At 43.7% G+C, this 25,084-nt stretch overlaps 1 protein-coding gene across 2 annotated transcripts in view; it reads right to left on the bottom strand.

The window, feature by feature from the left end:
- Positions 1-25,084, bottom strand: part of iqck (IQ motif containing K) — a 131,407-nt gene that overhangs the window by 30,678 nt on the left and 75,645 nt on the right. For both annotated transcript variants that reach the window (XM_078240951.1, XM_078240952.1), the window contains 2 exons: positions 15,558-15,642; positions 5,406-5,520 (listed from right to left, as the gene is read on the bottom strand). In XM_078240951.1, the coding sequence (XP_078097077.1) occupies positions 5,406-5,520; positions 15,558-15,642 (200 nt within the window). The remainder of the gene's footprint in view (positions 1-5,405; positions 5,521-15,557; positions 15,643-25,084) is intronic.

Raw genomic sequence — 25,084 nt, 5'->3', positions numbered from 1 at the left:
TGGGTCTTTTTCAGTATGGAGGTCGGTCACCAGTGGAGTGCCCCAGGGATCTGTTCTGGGACCCTTGCTCTTTGTGATTTTTATAAATGACCTGGATGAGGAAGTGGAAGGATGGGTTGGCAAGTTTGCTGATGACACAAAGGTTGGTGGTGTTGTGGATAGTGTAGAGGGATGTCAGCAGTTGCAACGAGACATAGATAAGATGCAAGACTGGGCGGAGAAGTGGCAGATGGACTTCAATCCAGATAAGTGTGTGATGGTTCATTTTGGCAGGTCGAATAGGATGAAAGAATATAATATTAAGGGTAAGACGCTTGGCAGTGTGGAAGATCAGAAGGATCTTGGGGTCCGGGTTCATAGGACGCTCAAAGCAGCATCGCAGATAGAGGCTGTGGTTAAGAAGGCGTATGGAATACTGGCCTTCATCAATAGAGGAATTGAGTTTAGAAATCGGGAGATAATGCTGCAGCTGTATAGGACCCTGGTCAGACCCCATCTGGAGTACTGTGCCCAGTTCTGGTCGCCTCATTACAGAAAGGATGTGGAAGCCATAGAAAGGGTGCAGAGGAGATTTACAAGGATGTTGCCTGGATTAGGTGGCATGCCTTATGAGGATAGGTTGAGAGAGCTAGGTCTTTTCTCCTTGGAGAAGTGAAGGATGAGACGTGATCTGATAGAGGTGTATAAGATGTTGAGAGGTATTGATAGAGTGGATTCTCAGAGGCTTTTACCCAGGGCTGAGATGGTCGCCACAAGAGGTCACAGGTTTAGGGTGCTGGGGAGTAGGTACAGAGGAGATGTTAGGGGTAAGTTTTTCACTCAGAGGGTGGTGGGTGCGTGGGATCGGCTGCCGGTAGTGGTGGTGGAGGCAGATTCGATAGGGTCTTTTAAGAGACTTTTGGTTAAGTTCATGGAAGTTAGTAAGATAGAGGGTTATAGGTAAGCCTAGTAGGTAGGGATATGTACAGTGCAACGTGTGGGCCGAAGGGCCTGTTTGTGCTGTAGCTTTTCTATGTTCTAAGTCCCCGGGGCCTGATGCTCTGCATCCCAGAGTACTCATGGAAGTGGCCCTAGAAATAGTGGACACATTGGTGATCATTTTCCAGCATTCTATAGGTTCTGGAGGAGTTGCAGTGGATTGGAGGGTAGCTAATGTAACCCCATAGAACATAGAATATAGAACAGTACAGCACAGAACAGGCCCTTCGGCCCATGATGTTGTGCCAAGCTTTATCTGAAACCAAGATCAAGCTATCCCACTCCCTATCATCCTGGTGTGCTCCATGTGCCTATCCAATAACCGCTTAAATGTTCCTAAAGTGTCTGACTCCACTATCACTGCAGGCAGTCCATTCCACACCCCAACCACTCTCTGCGTAAAGAACCTACCTCTGATATCCTTCCTATATCTCCCACCATGAACCCTATAGTTATGCCCCCTTGTAATAGCTCCATCCACCTGAGGAAATAGTCTTTGAACGTTCACTCTATCTATCCCCTTCATCATTTTATAAACCTCTATTAAGTCTCCCCTCAGCCTCCTCCGCTCCAGAGAGAACAGCCCTAGCTCCCTCAACCTTTCCTCATAAGACCCACCCTCCAAACCAGGCAGCATCCTGGTAAATCTCCTCTGCACTCTTTCCAGCGCTTCCACATCCTTCTTATAGTGAGGTGACCAGAACTGCACACAATATTCCAAATGTGGTCTCACCAAGGTCCTGTACAGTTGCAGCATAACCCCACGGCTCTTAAACTCCACCCCCCTGTTAATAAAAGCTAACACACTATAGGCCTTCTTCACAGCTCTATCCACTTAAGTGGCAACCTTTAGAGATCTGTGGATATGGACCCCAAGATCTCTCTGTTCCAATCGGCCAACTTTCCCTCTATCCCACACCTCCTTACTTTCATCATAAGCCGACCATGGGGGACCTTATCAAACGCCTTACTAAAATCCATGTATATGACATCAACTGCCCTACCTTCATCAACACACTTAGTTACCTCCTCAAAAAATTATAAGGATGTAATAACTGAGCATTTGGAAAGCGGTGACAGGATCGGTCCAAGTCAGCATGTTTAGGAAAAGGGGAAGGGCTCGAAGGGTTGAATGGCCTACTCCTGCACCTGATTTCTATGTTTCTATGATTCTATCCCACCAATCAGAGTACATTTTCTTTAACCCTACTTTCTGTCTGTTACCTTCCAACAAATTACAGACTCTCATTATAATATTCCCTCCAATTCTGTGATCTTTTGTTTCTTTCTCATCATCTGTTGCTTGGAACCATATCAAATACCTTCTGGAAGTTTATTTTAACAACATCTATAGACACTACCAAATCCACCATGTCATTTTACTCCTCAAAATTTCCGCTCAGGGTTGTTTTTAAATGGAAAAATTATTTGTATTTAGCAAGCCATTTTTCAGGAGCATATTAAGCATGCTAACCAAGGGACAGCTATACTTTCCTAGACATTTCGTATTCCCTTCCGTCATCCTCGCTACTTAATTTCTGCTTCTTTCTTCAGTTTCAATTTTGACTTTATTTCATTATTCATCCATGGCTAGTTTGTTCTTGCCTTTTAGTTATTTCCTGCCTCTACTCACCATTTCAATATTCTCCACTCTTATTGCATTTCTTTGTTAGTAGATTTTTCCAGTTTCTTTTCCCCAGGTCCATTCCTGTCCCTCTAAAACCAGCATTTTCCCCCAGTTCGTTACTTTGGTCCGCATCTTACAATCATTGTTCTTTTCATTCTTTGTCACCCTTATGATGTTGTGATTGCTATTTCCTAAATGTTCTCCTCTGCTTACGTTTCTTATCTGAACTGGATCATTTCCCATTATTAGATCCAGAATTCACCCTCTCATGTTAGGTTTTATCCACACTGGATAAAAGAATCCTGCAACCATTGTAAATACTCCATTCTGTCTCCCTTTCTTTACCTCTTCTATCTTGTTTATCTGGGGACAGTTACAAGCATCTATGTTCATTATTTTATCTTCTTTATTCATGTCAGAAATTTGGTTTCATGTTTCTTTCTCCATCTCCTTTTGACTATCAGATGGCTTTTTGTGTACCCTGTATAACTCTGTCAGCAAAATCAATTCATTCTCATCATTTATTTTGATCCATTTTATCATCACTAAATCCCCAACTATCAGCAATGATGCCATTAATGACTAACCCAAGTAGTTCAGCCACATAAATACCATGAGTACGTTCACTACACAGACCACCACTTCCTCTGGAGTAAGAAGGGGTGGACAATAAATGCTGACCTTGCTAGTGATGCCCAGGTCCCACGAATGAATATTTTCCAAAAATGTCTTGTCAGGGCACTTCTGCAGCGTTAACGGTTAAATGAATGCAACCATGGCAACACAACCATGTTCTGTCCTTGACAAATCATTTATACATGGATTTTGTATAGTCTGACTCAGTGAAATCTGAACTCTGACTTTCAATGGGAATGTAATACAACAGCTGAAAATAGCAGCAGATGCTGCCCTCACTGACTGCAGTAGCTTCTTGCAGCTATGCAACATATACACACACAATATAAAAAGGGCATAATGTCAGAGTGCACACTTTCTGCTAACAGAACACTGCACGTTATAAACACAAACAGGACGGCAGCCAGGCTTCCCTTCCTTTTTGCTTAGGCAGAATTAGAAATGTTCACACTTTACTATGTTCCCCAAACTGTATTTTGTAATGAACAAATCATCATTCATGGAGAAAGGCAATGGTAAAGGAAAATGTCTTTGTGCCTGTGCTTACTCTTAAACTGAGTGGAATAAAACATTTACATTTCTGGAGAGGAGGGGAGGGATTTCACTGTTCACTCTTTTTAGTGATATTTTTAATGTATTATTTATCCTGTTTAAAATTGCAGAATGAAAACAGCAGAAACCTTCCCTCTCGACAATTTTATTATCATATTTTTGCCCCAATTTCTGCTCGGGTCACACTTAGGCTGGGATATAATTAGCACATGTCCAACCTTCAAAGTATCAAAGAGTCTGCTAATTCTTATAGATTCATCGAGGTATACAGCACAGAAAAAGGTTCTTCCATTCCATCATCATCCCCCTGATAAAGTTGCTGAAAGTAAGAGCTGACAAAACACAGACAGCAAAATAAGGTACCCGAGGTGTCAGGAAGCAGCTGGAGTCATAGAGTCACAGAGGTTTACAGCATGGCAAAAGGCCCTTCGGCCCAACTTGTCCATGCCGCCCTTTTTTTACCACTAAACTAGTCCCAATTGCCCACATTTGGTCCATATCCCTCTATACCCATCTTACCCATGTAACTGTCTAAACGCTTTTTAAAAGACAAAATTGTACCTGCCTCTACTACTACCTCTGGCAGCTCATTCTCAAAACTCACCTCTGTGTGAAAAGATTGCTCCTCTGGATCCTTTTATATCTCTCCCCTCTCATCTTAAACCTATGCCCTCTAATTTTAGACTCCCCTACCTTTGGGAAACTATGTTGACTATCTGGCTGATCTGTGCCCTCATTATTTTATAGACCTCTATAAGATCACCCCTCAGCCTTCTTTGTTCCAGAGAAAAAAGTCAGTTCAGTTTAATGCTTATTTGACCTTTTATTAACAGTTTGAAAATTAAGTGGTTTACTGGGCCATTTTGGAAGGCAGTTATGAGGCAAGACCTGGTAAGGACGGCAGATTTCCTTCCCTGAAGGATATTCATGAACCAGATAGCTGGTCATTATAACCAAGACTAGCTTTGTATTTCAGTTTTATTTACTGATTGAGTTACATTCCCCAGTTACATTGGTAAGATTTGAAATCATGTTTCTGAAAGATTAGTTCAAGTTTCTGGATTATTAGCCCAGATATTTTCAACTGAAAGGTAGCAACAGGGACTAACTAACCTCATTTGACTGGGACTAAATAGTGATGCCTATGGAGGTGTGTGGTGCAGTGGTTAGTATCTCTGCCTCCGAGCCAGAAGCTCCCGGGTTCAAGTCCCACCCCAAGACTTGATGGCCAAGGAAGGTGTGTTTATAACATGGCCAAACAGGTTGAATGTCAATCTGTAAATCCTTCCAAACATACCAATGGCTGGCGGTAAGGGCAGGAGAGAATTCTGGTCAGCCGCGCTTGATGTGCAGTGATGGCCCTCAAGTTATAAACCTCTGGGCGACAGACCAGCAACCTGTTCCAGGAATTATTAGCCATGGAAACAGATGAAAGTCTGCCTTAGTGCACCACTAGGTGTGGGAAGAGAACTGAAATTGGAATTAGTGCTGCCAGTTAAACAGATAGAATGATAGTTTAATTGCAGATTTGTCTCAGAATATTACCTTCTGAAAATCCGTTGTTATCTTATACATGTACTAAAGTTCAAGTCTTGATACAAACTCATGGTACCTTTAGATTCCTGTTCAGCCCAAAATGCTGTGACTTTTTTCCTGAAGCCTCTGCTTTCTTCTCTCAGTTCTTTTTGCCACTGCCGTAACTCTTGTATTTCGGGATCACAGCGAGCCTGTGGCAACACAATCAGATATATTGAAAAACATGGGGAAATTCCTTCAAGTACTTTCTATCTTTCAACAACTGTCTTATTTCAGAGCTATTGAAAGAAAACTGATTAAAATCGATCTGATGTTCTGTTGCTTTATTTTCTAATGCTGTTTTAATTAAGAACACAGACTTCAATAGACAAAGATGTAGCACATTACAGGAACAGGATGAGGCCATTTAACTCCTCAAGTCTGTGCCATTACATCAATGAAATTTGGGCTGATTTGCAACCCAACTCCATCTATCCCTTTTGCTCCATATCTTTAACAATCTATCAATCTCAGTTTAAATTTAATAACCCATGCAAGGCTCATTGAGAAAGTGAAGGGGCATGGGATACAAGGGGACATTGCCTTGTGGATTCAGAACTGGCTTGCCCACAGAAGGCAAAGAGTGGTTGTAGATGGGTCTTTTTCAGCATGGAGGTCGGTCACCAGTGGAGTGCCCCAGGAATCTGTTCTGGGACCCTTGCTCTTTGTGATTTTTATAAATGACCTGGATGAGGAAGTGGAAGGATGGGTTGGCAAGTTTGCTGATGACACAAAGGTTGGTGGGGTTGTGGATAGTGTAGAGGAATGTCAGCAGTTGCAACGAGACATAGATAAACATAGAACATAGAACATAGAACAGTACAGCACAGAACAGGCCCTTCGGCCCACGATGTTGTGCCGAGCTTTATCTGAAACCAAGATCAAGCTATCCCACTCCCTATCATCCTGGTGTGCTCCATGTGCCTATCCAATAACCGCTTAAATGTTTCTAAAGTGTCTGACTCCACTATCACTGCAGGCAGTCCATTCCACACCCCAACCACTCTCTGCGTAAAGAACCTACCTCTGATATCCGTCCTGTATCTCCCACCACGAACCCTATAGTTATGCCCCCTTGTAATAGCTCCATCCACCCGAGGAAATAAGATGCAAGACTGGGCGGAGAAGTGGCAGATGGACTTCAACCCAGATAAGATGCAAGACTGGGCGGAGAAGTGGCAGATGGACTTCAATCCAGATAAGTGTGTGATGGTTCATTTTGGCAGGTCGAATAGGATGAAAGAATATGATATCAAGGGTAAGATGCTTGGCAGTGTGGAAGATCAGAAGGATCTTGGGGTCCGGGTTCATAGGACGCTCAAAGCAGCGTCGCAGGTAGAGGCTGTGGTTAAGAAGGCGTATGGAATACTGGCCTTCATCAATAGAGGAATTGAGTTTAGAAATCGGGAGATAATGCTGCAGCTGTATAGGACCCTGGTCAGACCCCACCTGGAAGTACTGTGCCCAGTCTGGTCGCCTCATTACAGAAAGGATGTGGAAGCCATAGAAAGGGTGCAGAGGAGATTTACAAGGATGTTGCCTGGATTAGGTGGCATGCCTTATGAGGATAGGTTGAGAGAGCTAGGTCTTTTCTCCTTGGTGGGGCGAGGATGAGGGGTGACCTGATAGAGGTGTATAAGGTGTTGAGGGGTAGTGATAGAGTGAATTCTCAGAGGCTTTTACCTAGGGCTGAAATGGTTGCCACAAGAGGCCACAGGTTTAGGGTGCTGGGGAGTAGGTACAGAGGAGATGTTAGGGGTAAGTTTTTCACTCAGAGGGTGGTGGGTGCGTGGAATCGGCTGCCGGTAGTGGTGGTGGAGGCGGATTCGATAGGGTCTTTTAAGAGACTTTTGGATAAGTTCATGGAAGTTAGTAAGATAGAGGGTTATAGGTAAGCCTAGTAGGTAGGGACATGTTCGGCGCAACCTGTGGGCCGAAGGGCCTGTTTGTGCTGTAGCTTTTCTATGTTCTATGTTCTAACTAATCTAGCATCAATTGTCATTCATGGAAGAGGGTTTCAACCTTCTACTATCCTTGCGGTGCTGAGGTCCATCCAGGACAAAGCAGCCTACTTGATTGGCATCACATCCACAAACATTCACTCCCTCTACCACCGACCCTCAGTGGCACCAGTGTGTACCATCTACAAGATGCACTGCAGGGCCTCATGAAGGCTCCTTAGGCAGCACCTTCCAAATCCATCACCGCTGTCATTTCAAAAGACAAGGGCAGCAGATACATGGGAACATCACCACCTGCAAGTTCCCCTCCAAGTCACTCACCATCCTGACTTAGAAATACATCACTGTTCCTTCACTGTCGCTGGGTTAAAATCCTGGAACTCCCTCCCTAACAGCACTGTGGGTATACCTACACCAACAGTTCATGAAGGCAGCTCACCACCACCTTCTCAAGGGCAATTATTAGGGAAGGACAATAAATGCTGGCCTAGCCAGTAAAGCCCACATCCCTTGAATGTCTAATTTCACTCCTTAAAGGTCTGGTTATATGTTTTAGACTATATCCTCCAGCTCCAACCAGTTGTAATGCTTCTCTTTCCCTCTGCCCTAACTGTTCCCCTTAATGTTTTGAAAACTTCAATCAAATCACCCTTAACATTCTAAATTCCAGGGAATACAACGTTAATTTGTGCCATCTCTCCTCATAATTTAATCCTTGGAATCCAGGTATTGTCCTGCTCAGTCTATACTGCACTCCCTCCAAGGCAGTAATTCCTAAATATGGTGCCCAGAACTGCTCACATGTGTGGTCTAACTGGGGCGCTGTGCAGATGAAGCATGACTTGTAGCCCTTTGCATTATAGTCCCTGAGATATAAAGGGAGCAATCTAGAGCCCAGGCTCACTGTCCACGAGAAAGGCAGCGAGGGTTCAAGATTCAATGAAACCCGGGAAGTCATGGATCTCACCGACAAGGTCACAAAGTCTGATTTTCACCACCCATCACCAGTGCTGCAATAAGGCTCACATCCGTCTGCCATGATCCTACACTCTAAAACATCCTATACAACTGTAGCATCCTATACACTATAATATCCTGTACATTGTAATATCCTACACACTATAACATCCTACACTCTAAAATATCCTACACTTTAGAACAAGTCATCATTACCAGGGAGGAAGTGTCAGGTGAATTAAAAAACATTAAGGTAGACAAACCCCCAGGGCCAGATGGCATCTATCCCAGACTATTGAGGGAGACATGAGATGAAATTGCTGGGCCTCTAACAGAAATCTTTGTTTCTTCATTGGCCACTGGTGAGGTCCCAGAGGATTGGAGGATAGCCAATGTTGTCCCGTTATTTAAGATGGGTAGCAAGGATAACCCGGGTAATTATAGGCCGATGAGCTTGACGTCAGTTACAGTGAAATTGTTGGAGAAGATTCTTAGGAATAGGATCTATACACATTTGGAACTGAATGGTCTTGTTAGCAACAGACAGCATGGTTTTCTACGAGGGAGGTCATGCCTCACTAATTTAATTGAGTTTTTGAAGAGGTGACAAAAATGATTGATGAGGGAAGGGCGGCAAATGTTGTCTACATGGATTTTAGTAAAGTACTCGACAAGGTTCCTCATGGCAGGCTGGTACAAAAGATTAAATCTCACGGGATCAGCGGTGAACTAGCTAGATGGATTCAGAACTGGCTTGGCCATAGAAGACAGAGGGTAGAGGTGAAAAGATGTTTTTCTGAATGGAGGTCTGTAACTAGTGGTGTTCTGCTGGGATCAGTGCTGGGACCTCTGCTGTTTGTAATATATATAAATGACTTGAAAGAAAATGAAGTTGGTCTGATTAGCAAGTTTGCTGATGATACTAAGATTAGCGGAGTTGCGGATAGTGATGAAGATTGTCAGAGAATACAACAGGATCTAGATAGACTGGAAAATTGGGCAGAGAAATGGCAGATGGAATTTAATCAGGACAAATGCGTGGTGATGCATTTTGGTAGATCCAATTCAGGTGGGAGCTATATAATAAATGGCAGAACCATCAGGAGCATAGACACACAGAGAGATCTGGGAGTACAGGTCCACAGATCCTTAAAAGTGGCAGCACAGGTGGAAAAGGTGGTGAAGAAAGCATGTGGCATGCTTGCCTTCATCAGACGGGGTATCGAGTACAAAAGTTGACAAATTATGTTACAGTTATATAAAACGTTAATTAGGCCACATTTGGAATACTGTGTCCAATTCTGATCACCACACTACCAGAAGGACGTGGAGGCTTTGGAGAGAGAGCAGAAAAGGTTTACCAGGATGTTGCCTGGTATGGAGGGTATTAGCTATGAGAAGAAATTGAATAAACTGGGATTGTTCTCCCTGGAGAGACGGAGAGTGAAGGGCGACCTGATAGAAGTTTATAAAATTATGAGATGTATAGATACAGTGAACAGTTGGAAGCTTTTTCCCAGGGCAGAAATGACAATTACAAGGGGGCACAAGTTCAAGATAGGGGGGGGGGGGGGGGGGGAAGGTTCAGTGGAGATGTGCGAGGGAAGTTTTTTACACAGAGGGTGGTGGTCTGGAATGCATTGCTAGGTGAGATGGTTGAGGCAGATACGTTAGCGACATTTAAGACTTATCTTGATAGGTATATGAACAAATGGGGAATAGAGGGATATAAGCGGTTGGTCCAGATAGGTAAACGTGATCGGTGCAGGCTTGGAGGGTCGAAGGATCTGTTCCTGTGCTGTACTTCTTTGTTCTTTGTAATTGTAGCATAATATATGCTATAATAATCGACACAACTGTAGTATCCTATACACTATAATATTCTATACATTGTAATAGCCTACAGACTATAATATCCTACACTATAATATCCTATACAACTGTAACATCCTATATACTATAATATCCTATACAACAGTAATATCCTATACACAGCAGTTATATCCTACGCAATACCCTATACACAATAATATCCTATACAACTGTAATGTCCTATACAACTATAATATCCTATACATGATAATATCATAAACAACTGATTATAACAACTATAATATCCTCTACAACAAACATCTAAGTGGCACTGCTAAAGCACAGCTTCCTGTAATATCCTATACAAACATATAAAACTGAATTTACATCAGTGCACTTTCCTAAGGGACAACACTACACAGGCATTTGCCAATCATGGGACCAAGCTCATGGGAATGCTGTTGGAGCATTGATAACGCATTGTGCATCTCTGCTCATCTTCCAATTGAGTGCTTCTTCTATAGGTGTTCCAGGGCCCCGAGGACCAAAGAAATCTGCTTTAATATCTGACAGCAAATTTTAACTTAAGGCAATTAATAAATCTTGGAACGTAAGGACTGTTTTTCTTTTTAAAAATAACAATTTATGAAAGAGAACATTTGACTTCAGAAATCCCTATGATATAAACCCAATCCTAGAGAATTGCAACAGGATAAATTGCAAGGGCCTTCAGGTGAAGTTCAAACAGGAATCTCAATGCAGAAAGGACATTCAGTACACGGCTGTCACATCAATGTCACAGGCCAGTTATATAATACTCGGAATGGGGAGACTGCCAGCTTCATTATCACTCCAAAGCACACAGCTATGCATTCTGTATCACACCATTATTCACTGTAGCACACGATTCTCATTTTAAGCAGTATTTGTTTTGTGTTTAGCTCACTGCATTCTATGAATAAATTATTTGTACATGCCCACTTATTTTGTGTATATTTTATTTACAACTACAACATGTCACATTTCATCTCAGGGACCGCGCCACCGAGTAAAATCCGGCCTGTTCATTTCTTTTTTTTTGAGATGCATTTGAGCAAAAACTGGGAAGGAAACCCGAGGTAAAAGTGTGACGAGTCTCAGGTTCAAACTCCAACATCCTCAAAAAGGCTGAAGAATTGCTGCACCTGGTTCATCTTTAACTTATTTTCATCAGACTCAGATTTTTAAAAATGCAACATGATCAACTCCAGATGATCTCCTATTGAAAAAAGTGCAAGTAATTCAGATCATTCTAGTGTCACAATTTCTGATCGATCAATAAGAAGTTTGATATTTTCTCCTGAAACAACAATAAAGTGATCCTAATTATTCATGGTGGGAGATAGGCAGTTAGCCAGGCAGAATGTGGTTCAAAGTAACACCAACAACATGAGGTAAACTTGGGGCCTGCTTCCTTATCCTGTCTTGCAGCAACATCAGCAACTCTCAAATAATCAAGCAAGTTACCCGGAGAAGAAGAATTATTCATATTTACACCAAATATTTTCTATCTTTTATAAATTTAATCAAAAGACACAAAGCTTCTGGTTTGGGCGCTACCTCCGTATGAAAAGTAAGTAGTCTCACAACACCAGGTTAAAGTCCAACAGGTTGGACTGTGCCTACCCCAGTCCAATGCCAGCAACTCCACATCCGGATGAAAAATAAACACTTGTTAATATTTTTAACATTTTTAAATTAAGCTTTGTTTTAAGTATGATTTTGTGTATGCATAAAGCTTTTTTGAAATGTTGTCTATTTGCCTTATATTTTTAAACTTGTACAGTTGATACAATGTTAAAATCGAAACTTTAAAAAGAAAGGGCTAATCTTTCCCTATATGAAAACGTGTGACCTTCAGGCACCTTTTCTCTTTAACGAGTGAATTTCAGGGTGAAAGTATTACAGCTCTAACCATAGCAAACCTTTACTACTAAGAGCCTACCTTGTTACTTTCCAAGTATAGACAAAATAATAGTGAACCTTGTTTCGATCTGGCTTTAATGATATGAAATGGAGCTAAAAGCACAATGATGTTCCTTTTATTAAAAAGCAAGGAATTTAACAGAAAGTAATTTCAAGCTGGTAAAATAATTATCTATCTCACTTTTACATGACCTTACGTGCATCCAATAAGTTTAAGTTTATTTATTTATAAGTCACAAGTAGGCTTACATTAACACTGCAATGCAGTTACTGTGAAAATCCCCGAGTCGCCACACTCCGGCGCCTGTTCAGGTATACTGAGGGAGAATTTAGCACGGCCCAATGCACCTGACCAGCACATCTTTGGACTGTGGGAAGAAACCGGAGCACCCGGAGGAAACCCACACGGACACGGGGAGAATGTGCAGACTCTGCACAGACAGTGACTCAAGCCGGGAATTGAACCCAGGTCCCTGGTGCTGTGAGGCAGCAGTGTTAACCACTGTGCCACCGTGCCAACTCCCTTAGATAATGTAAAAAATACTGATAAGGGTGCTGCTTATTTACATAAATTGTGAAGCTTTAGTTTTGGTTGCATTGATGTTAATTACCCTCTTCTAATCCTGAGAGAATTTATCTAATCCAAATGTCTCAGGAATATAAAGCATCAATCATCCAATGATTAAATATGGTCAATTTTACTCCATAAAATGGTGATAAGCATGTGCTTTAGATGGTGCCTGGTTTCTAATTACCTGCATTGCTTTCACTTGACACTTTGAAGTCCACTTCAGATATTCATCACCATGTGTGAATAACATCCCAAAATCAGCCTTATATTTGCCTATCTTTGGTTTTAATCTGCCACTTTGTCTTGCTTTAATTTGCAGTGGCGCTTCAAATGAACTTTCCCCTTGGATTTTATAGATGTATAGTCTTATTGCTTCATTTTGTGATTCTTCCAAGTCATTTTTGATCAAGGCTGGACAGCCCAGATTCCTCCTTTATGTCCTCACAAATCAATAAGAATTCAGTATAAAGCTCCACTCTGCATCACGACAGGGCCCAATTGTATCCACTATATCTCTGAATACTTTTCTTGATGAATGAATACTTTTCTTCAGTGTTCACCAAGGAGAGGGGCCATGTTTTTCAGGAAGAGAAGGTGTTACAGGCTAATAGGCTGGAGGAAATAGATGTTCGGAGGGAGGATGTATTGGCAGTTTTGAATAAACTGAAGGTCGATAAGTCCCCTGGGCCTGATGAAATGTATCCTAGGATTCTTTGGGAGGCGAGGGATGAGATTGCAGAGCCTTTGGCTTTGATCTTTGGGTCCTCACTGTCCACGGGGATGGTGCCAGAGGACTGGAGAGTGGCAAATGTTGTTCCTCTGTTTAAGAAAGGGAATAGAAATGACCCTGGTAATTATAGACCGGTTAGTCTGACTTCGGTGGTTGGTAAATTGATGGAAAAGGTCCTTAGGGATGGGATTTACGACCATTTAGAAAGATGCGGATTAATCCGGGATAGTCAGCACGGATTTGTGAAGGGCAAATCGTGCCTCACAAATTTGATAGAATTTTTTGAGGAGGTAACTAGGTGTGTTTGATGAAGGTAGGGCGGTTGATGTCATATACATGGATTTTAGTAAGGCGTTTGATAAGGTCCCCCATGGTCGGCTTATGATGAAAGTAAGGAGGTGTGGGATAGAGGGAAAGTTGGCCGATTGGATAGGTAACTGGCTGTCTGATCGAAGACAGAGGGTGGTGGTGGATGGAAAATTTTCGGACTGGAGGCAGGTTGCTAGCGGAGTGCCGCAGGGATCGGTGCTTGGTCCTCTGCTCTTTGTGATTTTTATTAATGACTTAGAGGAGGGGGCTGAAGGGTGGATCAGTAAATTTGCTGATGACACCAAGATTGGTGGAGTAGTGGATGAGGTGGAGGGGTGTTGTAGGCTGCAAAGAGACATAGATAGGATGCAAAGCTGGGCTGAAAAATGGCAAATGGAGTTTAACCCTGATAAATGTGAGGTGATTCATTTTGGTAGGACTAATTTAAATGTGGATTACAGGGTCAAAGGTAGGGTTCTGAAGACTGTGGAGGAACAGAGAGATCTTGGGGTCCATATCCACAGATCTCTAAAGGTTGCCACTCAAGTGGATAGAGCTGTGAAGAAGGCATATAGTGTGTTAGCTTTTATTAACAGGGGGTTGGAGTTTAAGAGCCGTGGGGTTATGCTGCAACTGTACAGGACCTTGGTGAGACCGCATTTGGAATATTGCGTGCAGTTCTGGTCACCTCACTATAAGAAGGATGTGGAAGCGCTGGAAAGAGTGCAGAGGAGATTTACCAGGATGCTGCCTGGTTTGGAGTGTCGGTCTTATGAGGAAAGGTTGAGGGAGCTGGGGCTGTTCTCTCTGGAGCGGAGGAGATTGAGGGGAGACTTAATAGAGGTTTATAAAATGATGAAGGGGATAGATCGAGTGAACGTTCAAAGACTATTTCCTCGGGTGGATGGAGCTATTACAAGGGGGCATAACTATAGGGTTCATAGTGGGAGATATAGGAAGGATATCAGAGGTAGGTTCTTCACGCAGAGAGTGGTTGGGGTGTGGAATGGACTGCCTGCAGTGATAGTGGAGTCAGACACTTTAGGAACATTTAAGCGGTTATTGGATAGGCACATGGAGCACACCAGGATGGTAGGGAGTGGGATAGCTTGATCTTGGTTTCAGATGAAGGTCGGCACAACATCGTGGGCCGAAGGGCCTGTTCTGTGCTGTAATGTTCTATGTTCTATGTTCTATCCAAATTGAATGAAGAACTCAAATGTTACTGCGATGAGAGTTCTGAGCAATTCAGTGCATCATTCCAAACTTCCCAACTACACTGATTAATCTGTATTGCCCCTCATTCTGTTGCTTTGTTAATCATAGAGTCACTCACTAAAGCAGCAAGTGACAAGTCTAGCAGCAATTCAATGTCTTTTTCTCCTTTTGCATTGTTTCATTTTTTAAGTAATTTTAATTACACGGGCTAAACACCAATATAGTAGTTATAAATTACAAAGGAAATTTAATTTTAATCACAATTTAAAAAATAACAACACTCCCACACCCTGAAAACTGTAATCTGTTCCCACAAAAATATTCTATGGATTGTATCTGAAGTATCCCAAAAGGCTTTACATCGAATTAATACTGTTTGAAATCAGTCACTGTCGGAATATTGACAACGAGGCATCCAATTTACACACAGTGAGGTTCCACAAACAGCAATACGATAATGATTAGATTCTAAAGTTTACTGATCTTGGTCAAGAGATGAATATAAGCCAGGAGAATGATATTTCAATGTTGAATAATACTAAAATGACCTAAAGATAAAACTAATTGCCATACTTTAAATCTAAAGTCTGAAGAAATCAAGGAGAACAAGTACATTTGTAAAAATCTCAAGCGGTTAAAGATTAAATACAAGGAAAAGGATATAACCTGGTAACCTCTCCAGAAGGACTGAATTATAAGAGCAGCTTCATCTTCTGACAACAAGAGAGACAGAGGAATTGGTGGTCTAGGGCTGAAAGCAAAACAAAAATGAATCTGTAATTATTTATAAATTATGAATAGTTTGTTGTTAATGTTATGCAATTGTTCCCTAACAAACTGATAATAAATTCAGGGAGAATAGAATGAAAAAACAAGAAGAGAAACAAAATACTGACAGAGTCACGTCAGGATTGACTAAATACGCATTTCAGAAAATAGAAACTAATTATTGTTAAGAGTTTGGAAAACCGATTGTTAACGAAGCATTTTTATATATAATTTTTCATTGATGAATTTTTGAAGTGAAGCCAGCATGGCAGGACAACAGATCGATATAAACTTGTACAATGAACAAAGTCTACAAATATGAATGAAGGGTTAGCTGGGTCTGTTACTGGCACACTTAATTTTCCTGACTCGAGCAAAAACACGAACAAAGATGCTGAATTGAGGCACATTATCACTGATTACTAAACACAATACACTTAGAACAAAGAACAAAGAACAGTACAGCACAGGAAACAGGCCCTTCGGCCCTCCAAGCCTGTGCCGCTCCTTGGTCCAACTAGACCAATCGTTTGTATCCCTCCATTCCCAGGCTGCTCATGTGACTATTCAGGTAAGTCTTAAACGATGTCAGCGTGCCTGCCTCCACCACCCTACTTGGCAGCGGATTCCAGGCCCCCACCACCCTCTGTGTAAAAAACGTCCCTCTGATGTCTGAGTTATACTTCGCCCCTCTCAGCTTGAGCCCGTGACCCCTCGTGATCGTCACCTCCGACCTGGGAAAAAGCTTCCCACTGTTCACCCTATCTATACCCCTCATAATCTTGTATACCTCTATTAGATCTCCCCTCATTCTCCGTCTTTCCAAGGAGAACAACCCCAGTCTACCCAATCTCTCCTCATAGCTAAGACCCTCCATACCAGGCAACATCCTGGTAAACCTTCTCTGCACTCTCGCCAATGCCTCCACGTCCTTCTGGTAGTGCGGCGACCAGAACTGGACGCAGTATTCCAAATGTGGCCTAACCAGCGTTCTATATAGCTGCATCATCAGACTCCAGCTTTTATACTCTATACCCCGTCCTATAAAGGCAAGCATACCATATGCCTTCTTCACCACCTTCTCCACCTGTGTTGCCACCTTCAAGGATGGCAGCAGTTCCAAGAGGAAGAAATAGCCCACTCTTCCCTTCATTTAGCATCAGTAAAGTTTATATTGGCAGAAAATAATCACCAACAAAGAAATAATTTTTTAATAGCTTGAGGCCCGTGAAAAAGGCACAGGGAGGGCAAAAAGATGAGCTTCTTTAAATTGATTTTAAGGATGTGGGTGTTGCTGGCTAGGCCAGCATTTATTGGTCATCACAAGTTGTCCTTACGAAACTTAGAAACCCTACAGCGCAGAAAGAGGCCATTCGGCCCATCGAGTCTGCACCGACCACAATCCCACCCAGGCCCTATCCCCACATCCTTACATATTTACCCACTAATCCCTCTAACCTACTCATCTCAGGACACTAAGGGGCAATTTTAGCATGGCCAATCAACCTAACCCGCACATCTTTGGACTGTGGGAGGAAACCGGAGCACCCGGAGGAAACCCATGCAGACACGAGGAGAATGTGCAAACTCCACACAGACAGTGACCCGAGCCGGGAATCGAACCCAGGTCCCTGGAGCTGTGAAGCAGCAGTGCTAACCACTGTGCTACCGTGCCGCCCAGTGCCACCAGAAGGTGGTGGCGAGCTGTCTTCTTGAACTACTGCAGTCCCTGAGGTGTAGATACACCCACAGTGCTGTTAGGGAGGAAATTCCAGTATTTTGAACCAGCAATAGTGAAGGAATACCAATATGTTGCCATGTCAAGATGGTGAGTGATTTGAAGGAGAACCTCCAGGCGGTGGTGATCCCAGGTAACTGCTGTCCTTGTCCTTCTAGATAGTAGTTGTGTATTTGGAAGGTGCTGCCTAAGGAACCTTGGTGAGTTCCTACAGTGTATCATGTGGATGGCAGACACTGGTACACACAAGAGCTTGTCATACGAGCTTCCCCAACAGCCCAGTAGTGCTTCAGAACACATATCCTTCAAATATTATGGAGCATTATGTGCTCCCAGCATGCTCAGCTCACAGTTGTGCGGCTCACTATGGAACTGGCTTGTCGTCAGGATATCATGCTGCGTACTCCGTGCCCACCCTCAGAAGCTCACTGATATGCCCTGGCACTGTGACCACATCCTGCTCACAATGCTGCAGATGCTCGCATCATGAGCCACTCAGAATCACAGAATCCCTGCAGTGCAGAAGGAGTCATGATGTGGAGATGCCAGCGTTGGACTCGGGTGAACAAGTAAGAGTTTTAACAACACCAGGTTAAAGTCCAACAGGTTTATTTGGTAGCAAATTTGGTAGCAAACAGGTTTATTTGGTAGCAAAAAAAAAGCAGAAGGAGGCCATTCGACCCATTGAGCCAGCACCAAAGGTGTTTGGACTTCAGGCAGGGTGCAATGTTGTGTCTCTCTCTCCCTGGTGTTTTGGGAAGCTGTATTGACTTCAAGCTTGGATGGATGTGCGTCAAGAAAGCTGCAAAATCCAACAACAAAGCGTGAGCAGAAGAGCTTCCTGTTCTGATCCCCAAAAAGCGTGTTTGATTATGGGGCTTGTTTGGTTGGAACAGTATTTAGCTGTTAAGGTTTATACAATATCATGATTGTTAGTTTTTTCTTGTTTGTAATGGATAAAAGTTATTGCTAATTTTCTTTCTATATATATTAACTGTATTCTTAAATAAACATTGTTAGATAAAAGCTCCCATGTGGGTCATTTGAATAATTCCAGCAGTGAAGCATCTTGAGTAGTGCAGTGGGCCAGGAGACATCAACGGCGATCATTTTGTGGCTTTCCACTGGGCGTCACGGCCTCTGTGCATCTCCCAGGGAAAGATTTCTGACATAATCAGCCAGAATTTAGCCTGGAGCTGATTATCATATGGAAATGGCATGGTAATTGCCATTTCAATATGATTAGCGGGACAGGGACAGAATTCTCCGGGCCCGCTCGTGTCTCCTCCCCTCCTGCCAGGAGTGGTTCCCTCCAGCAGGGTGTATTATTGCTCCTCACGAATGGGGAATAGGTGGCCTGACCCCGCTGGATGGGAGGTGAAGGGTAAGGGGGGGATGCCCCTTGGGCAGTGTCAGCCTGGCAGTGCCAGCCTGGTATCATGGCAGTGCCAGCCCGGTACCCTGGCACTGCTCAAGGGACAAACTGGCACTGCCTAAGGGGCATCTTGGCACTATCCACTGGGCAGTGCCATGGGGTGGGGCCAGAGGCGGCAGGGCCTATTAGGGGCATGTGGTGAGGGGCCAATTGGGGCATTGTGGGGGGACCCACTGCCATTCTGCATTGGGATTGCTGGCAGAGGGAGGGAAGATGGTGATCGGGGCTGACCACCCAGGTGGGCTGGGGGTCGGGTCATTGGGGTGGTGGGTTTGGGACTGTTGGGGGGGAGGTCAGGGAGATCAGGGCTGGCCAGGGAGAGGGGTGGTCCGGGAGGCCTGCGATAGGGCTGGCCAGCGATCTGGAGACCAACAATGCGGAGCCACTGTGCAAGCGCCGACCTCGGCACTGACAGATCGGCGCATGTGCAGTGGCACACTCAGCGCTATGCTGCCGGCCTTTCCAGCGGGAATAGGCCCCACCCACTGATTTCCAGAGTGAATCCCGCTGAAGCAATCTGTTACGCACAGAGTGTTGGAGATTCATTCTGGAAATCATATGAAAAAAAACAGCAGGATTTACTCCCATTTTCCCGCAAGTTGGGAACTTAGAGTTTTTTGGGAGAATCCCGGCCATAGCTCTTGGGCTAATGGGATTGAGGGATATGGGGGGATCAGGATATTGTATCTGATGATCAGCCATGATCAAAATGAATGGTGGAGCAGGCTCGAAGGCCGAATGGCCTTCCCTTGTCAGACTCTTGTTTGTACATATAAAAATATTGTTGGTAATAAACTCTTTATAACTTGAAGCCACAATGAGTCACCTTCGAAGTTATTACAAATTCCTATGGGAGTAACATTGACTATTGAGTTTATGAAATTTAAAGTTCAAATCTTTCACTTTGTTAACAAAGAACAAAGAACAATACAGCACAGGAACAGGCCCTTCGGCCCTCCAAGCCCGCGCCGCTCCCTGGTCCAAACTAGACCATTCTTTTGTATCCCTCCATTCCCACTCCATTCATGTGGCTATCTAGATAAGTCTTAAACGTTCCCAGTGTGTCCGCTTCCACCACCTTGCCCGGCAGCGCATTCCAGGACCCCATCACCCTCTGTGCAAAATATGTCCTTCTGATATCTGTGTTAAAACCTCCCCTCCCCTCCCTCACCTTGAACCTATGACCCCTCGTGAACGTCACCACCGACCTGGCAAAAAGCTTCCCACCGTTCACCCTATCTATGCCTTTCATAATTTTATACACCTCTATTAGGTCACCCCTCATCCTCCGTCTTTCCAGTGAGAACAACCCCAGTTTACCCAATCTCTCCTCATAACTAAGCCCCTCCATACCAGGCAACATCCTGGTAAACCTCCTCTGCACTCTCTCTAAAGCCTCCACGTCCATTTGGTAGTGTGGCGACCAGAACTGGGCGCAGTATTCCAAATGCGGCCGAACCAACGTTCTATACATCTGCAACATCAGACCCCAACTTTTATACTCTATGCCCCGTCCTATAAAGGCAAGCATGCCATATGCCTTCTTCACCACCTTCTCCACCTGTGACGTCACCTTCAAGGATCTGTGGACTTGCACACCCAGGTCCCTCTGCGTATCTACACCCTTTATGGTTCTGCCATTTATCGTATAGCTTCCCCCTACGTTAGTTCTATCAAAATGCATCACTTCGCATTTATCAGGATTGAGCTCCATCTGCCATTTCTTTGCCCAAATTTCCAGCCTATCTATATCCTTCTGTAGCCTCTGACAATGTTCCTCACTATCTGCAAGTCCAGCCATTTTCGTGTCGTCTGCAAACTTACTGATCACCCCAGTTACACCTTCTTCCAGATCATTTATATAAATGATTCATTTATATAAATCACAAATAGTTAAATTCAGTAGTAACCATTTCGTGGAATGTGAATTAGTTCCAGAAAATTAGCGCACAGCTTCATTCAGATTATGGTTGTAAATACATTTGCTTGTTTATATATTTTATATTTCTATCCCAAGTGTTGTCGCTGCCCGATATCAGAACTGTGATATTCCTCAGATAAAGACAAGATACTGCGGATGCTGGAATCTGAAACAAAAACATAAAATGCTGGAAAATCTCAGCAGGTCTGAGAGTAGAGCCGATGTTTCCAGTCTGGAAGACTCTGTGCTCTGATAAAGTGTCATCCAGAGTTGAAACATTGGTGATATTCCTCTCCTGTATTCCCTATCTGATAGCTGGCTGTTGCATCTAATGTTCTGTTTATTCAAATATATTATACGAAACAAGATTTGAGTTGGCAATTATCAATCCCTTGATGCTGTTCTGTCAAAATGATAATATCTTCCAGAGTCTATACATTCAGACATTACTTTCAACTTTATACAGAGAATGGCTTTTTCTGAGATTGCTACAGTGTTCAGCGCTGTTAACACCAGTCTTTTACATATTTTCATTGATTCATTTTTCATTTACTTTCAACTGTGAATGCAAATACGGTAGCTCTTGCAATTAAATTAAGAGAGGGCATATTTTATTACTCAACATTGCACTCACTTTTCTTACAGAAGAAGCCTCTTAAATATTCCCTTTTTCCAATAATTGCTAAATAAGAACATAAGGAACATAAGAAATAGGAGCAGGAGTAGGCCATCTAGCCCCTCGAGCCTGCCCCGCCATTCAATAAGATCATGGCTGATCTGACGTGGATCAGTACCACTTACCCGCCTGATCCCCATAACCCTTAATTCCCTTACCGATCAGGAATCCATCCATCCGCGCTTTAAACATATTCAGCGAGGTAGCCTCCACCACCTCAGTGGGCAGAGAATTCCAGAGATTCACCACCCTCTGGGAGAAGAAGTTCCTCCTCAACTCTGTCTTAAACCGACCCCCCTTTATTTTGAGGCTGTGTCCTCTAGTTTTAACTTCCTTACTAAGTGGAAAGAATCTCTCCGCCTCCACCCTATCCAGCCCCCGCATTATCTTATAAGTCTCCATAAGATCCCCCCTCATCCTTCTAAACTCCAACGAGTACAAACCCAATCTCCTCAGCCTCTCCTCATAATCCAAACCCCTCATCTCCGGTATCAACCTGGTGAACCTTCTCTGCACTCCCTCCAATGCCAATATATCCTTCCTCATATAAGGGGACCAATACTGCACACAGTATTCCAGCTGCGGCCTCACCAATGCCCTGTACAGGTGCATCAAGACATCCCTGCTTTTATATTCTATCCCCCTCGCGATATAAACTATGATTAAAAGTTATGCCTGCAGATGCTTTGATCTCTTGCCAAAGCCTTGTGATTTACTGAGGTAGTTGTTTGAGATTATTTTGTGTGATACATTTACAGCTCAGTGACCACACAGAATATCCTGCCAGTGAAGTTACTCGTCATCTACTCAGAACCTGGTATTCTTCCAAATCACCAGATGCGCCTGATCTTAAATTAAATAATTTCCAATAAATACTGAAGGCATTTAAGTACAATTAGGAAGCATTTTTATTTGGAAAATTGTTTAATTATTATTTAAAGGGACAAACAATCTCCCTTTTATTCTGGGTTAGATTGGCAATCATAACTTTTGTTTGCTAGTTTAACGGTCTGGCTGTTAGTCTTGCTGTCGACTGTTCTCTGATAAAAAGCCAAGGCTGTTGACGACCATTAGTTTCTGCCTGTTCCATAATCAACATTTAAAGAGGCAAATATGGGAATTCATAGTGGAAAGTGAGGAGCAGAGTGAGGAGTGAGTGAGTGAGGAGTGAGTGATTGAGGAATGATTGAGTGAGTGAGTGAGTGAGTGAGGACTGAGTGAGTGAGGAGCAGAGTGAGCGAGTGAGTGAAGGGTGATTGAGTGAGTAAGGAGTGAGTGAGTGAGGAGTGAGTGAGTGAGGGGTGTGAGTAAGTGAGTGAGTGAGGACTGAGTGAGTGAGGAGCAGAGTGAGCGAGTGAGCGAAGGGTGATTGAGTGAGTAAGGAGTGAGTGAGTGAGTGAGGAGTGAGGAGCAGAGTGAGTGATTGAGTGAGAGCTGAGTGAGTGAGTGAGGAGCAGAGTGTGAGTGAGTGAGTGATGGAGCAGAGTGAGTGAGGGAATGAGTGAGGAGCAGAGTGAGTGAGTGAGGAGTGAGTGAGGAGCTGAGTGAGTGAGGAGTGAGTGAGTAAGGAGTGAGTGAGTAAGGAGTGAGTGAGTGACTGAGAAGCAGAGTGAGTGAGTGATGGAGTGAGTGAATGAGGGAGTGAGGAGTGAGTGAGTGAGTAAGGAGTGAGGGAGTGACTGAGAAGCAGAGTGAGTGAGTGACGGAGTGAGTGAATGAGGGAGTGAGGAGTGAGGGATGAGGGAGTGAGGGGTGAGGGAGTGAGGGGTGAGGGAGTGAGGGGTGAGGGAGTGAGGGGTGAGGGGTGAGGGAGTGTGTTTTGTTTGTGTGATGCAGGATGTCCAACATCATTGCTGTAAACTATCTTCATAAACAGGAACACACAATCTCAGGGCATCTGCAGAGGGTGGTGGGGGCCTGGAATGCGCTGCCAAGTAGGGTGGTGGAGGCAGCCACGCTGACATCGTTTAAGACTTACCTGGATAGTCACATGAGCAGCCTGGGAATGGAGGGATACAAACGATTGGTCTAGTTGGACCAAGGAGCGGCACAGGCTTGGAGGGCCGAAGGGCCTGTTTCCTGTGCTGTACTGTTCTTTGTTCTTTGTTACAATCTACTCCAACCTGCACTCTCTGACCTTCGCCCTCCAAGTCAGTGACCCCCATGTAGAATAAAATGTACCATACTGTCTCTAATACTAGAGTCTGCTACCAAAATCAGCCTATCGCGGCCTCAAACTGAACTGACAGAGTGAGGATTCAGCTTCAGTTACCCTCCCCATCACTTTGACGGGGTGTGGCATTTTTCTCATTAGCTTTGGGGTTATTTTGAAATTCCCTGGGTCTGCCTCCAAATGCAGAAAGTTAGGTTTGGGTAGCCAGACTCGGTGGCCTAGGGCTCAGCTCCTCCCTCAGCGACTGGATCCTGAACTTCCTAATTCACAGACCACAATCAGTAAGGACAGGCAACAACACCTCCTCCACAATCATCCTCAACACTGGTGTCCCACAAGGCTGTGTTCTCAGCCCCTTACTATACTCCTTGTACACCTATGACTGTGTGGCCAAATTCCCCTCCAACTCGATTTTCAAGTTTGCTGACGACACCACCGTAGGTCTCAAACAATGACGAGACAGAGTACAGGAATAAGATAGAGAATCTGGTGAACTGGTGCGATGACAATAATCTCTCCCTCAATGTCAACAAAACCAAGGTCATCAACTTCAGGAAGCGTAAAGGAGAACATGCCCCTGTCGACATCAATGGTGATGAAATAGAAATAGAGTCATAGAGGTTTACAGCATGGAAACAGGCCCTTCAGCCCAACTTGTCCATGTCACCCTTTTTGTTTTGAAACCCCTAAACTAATCCCAATTGCCCGCATTTGGCCCATATCCCTCTATAACCATCATACCCATGTAACTAAATGCTTTTTAAAAGATAAAATTGTACCCGCCTCTACTTCTACCTCTGGCAGCTTGTTCCAGGCACTCACCACCCTCTGTGTGAAAAAATTGCCCCTCTGGACACTTTTATATTTCTCCCCTCTCACCTTAAACCTATGCCCTCTAGTTTTAGACTCCCCTACCTTTGCGAAAAGATCTTGACTATCTATCTTGTCTATGTCCCTCATTATTTTATAGATCTCTATAAGGTCATCCCTCAGCCTCCTACGCTCCAGAGAAAAAAGTCTCAGTCTATTCAGCCTCTCCTTATAACTCAATCCATCAAGTCCCGGTAGCATCCTAGTAAATCTTTTCTGCACTCTTTCTAGTTTAATATAATAGGGTGACCAGAATTGCACACAGTATTCCAAGTGTGGCCTTACCAATGTCTTGTACAACTTCAACAAGACGTCCCAACTCCCGTATTCAATGTTCTGACCGATGAAACCAAGGCCTTGTCAGAGACCTTACTGAAGTCCATGTAGACAACATCCACTGCCCTACCCTCATCAATCATCTTCGTCACTTCCTCGAAAAACTCGGTCAAGTTCGTGAGACATGACCTCCGCTTCAGAAAACCATGTTGCCTCTCACTAATACGTCCACTTATTTCCAAGTGGGAATAAATCCTGTCACGAAGAATCCTCTCTAATAATTTCCCTACCACTGATGTAAGGCTCACCGGCCTGTAATTACCTGGATTATTCTTG

The sequence above is a fragment of the Mustelus asterias genome, chromosome 23 (assembly GCF_964213995.1).
Source record: "Mustelus asterias chromosome 23, sMusAst1.hap1.1, whole genome shotgun sequence".
NCBI lineage: Eukaryota > Metazoa > Chordata > Chondrichthyes > Carcharhiniformes > Triakidae > Mustelus > Mustelus asterias.
This window is presented reverse-complemented; position numbering and strand designations above follow the sequence as displayed.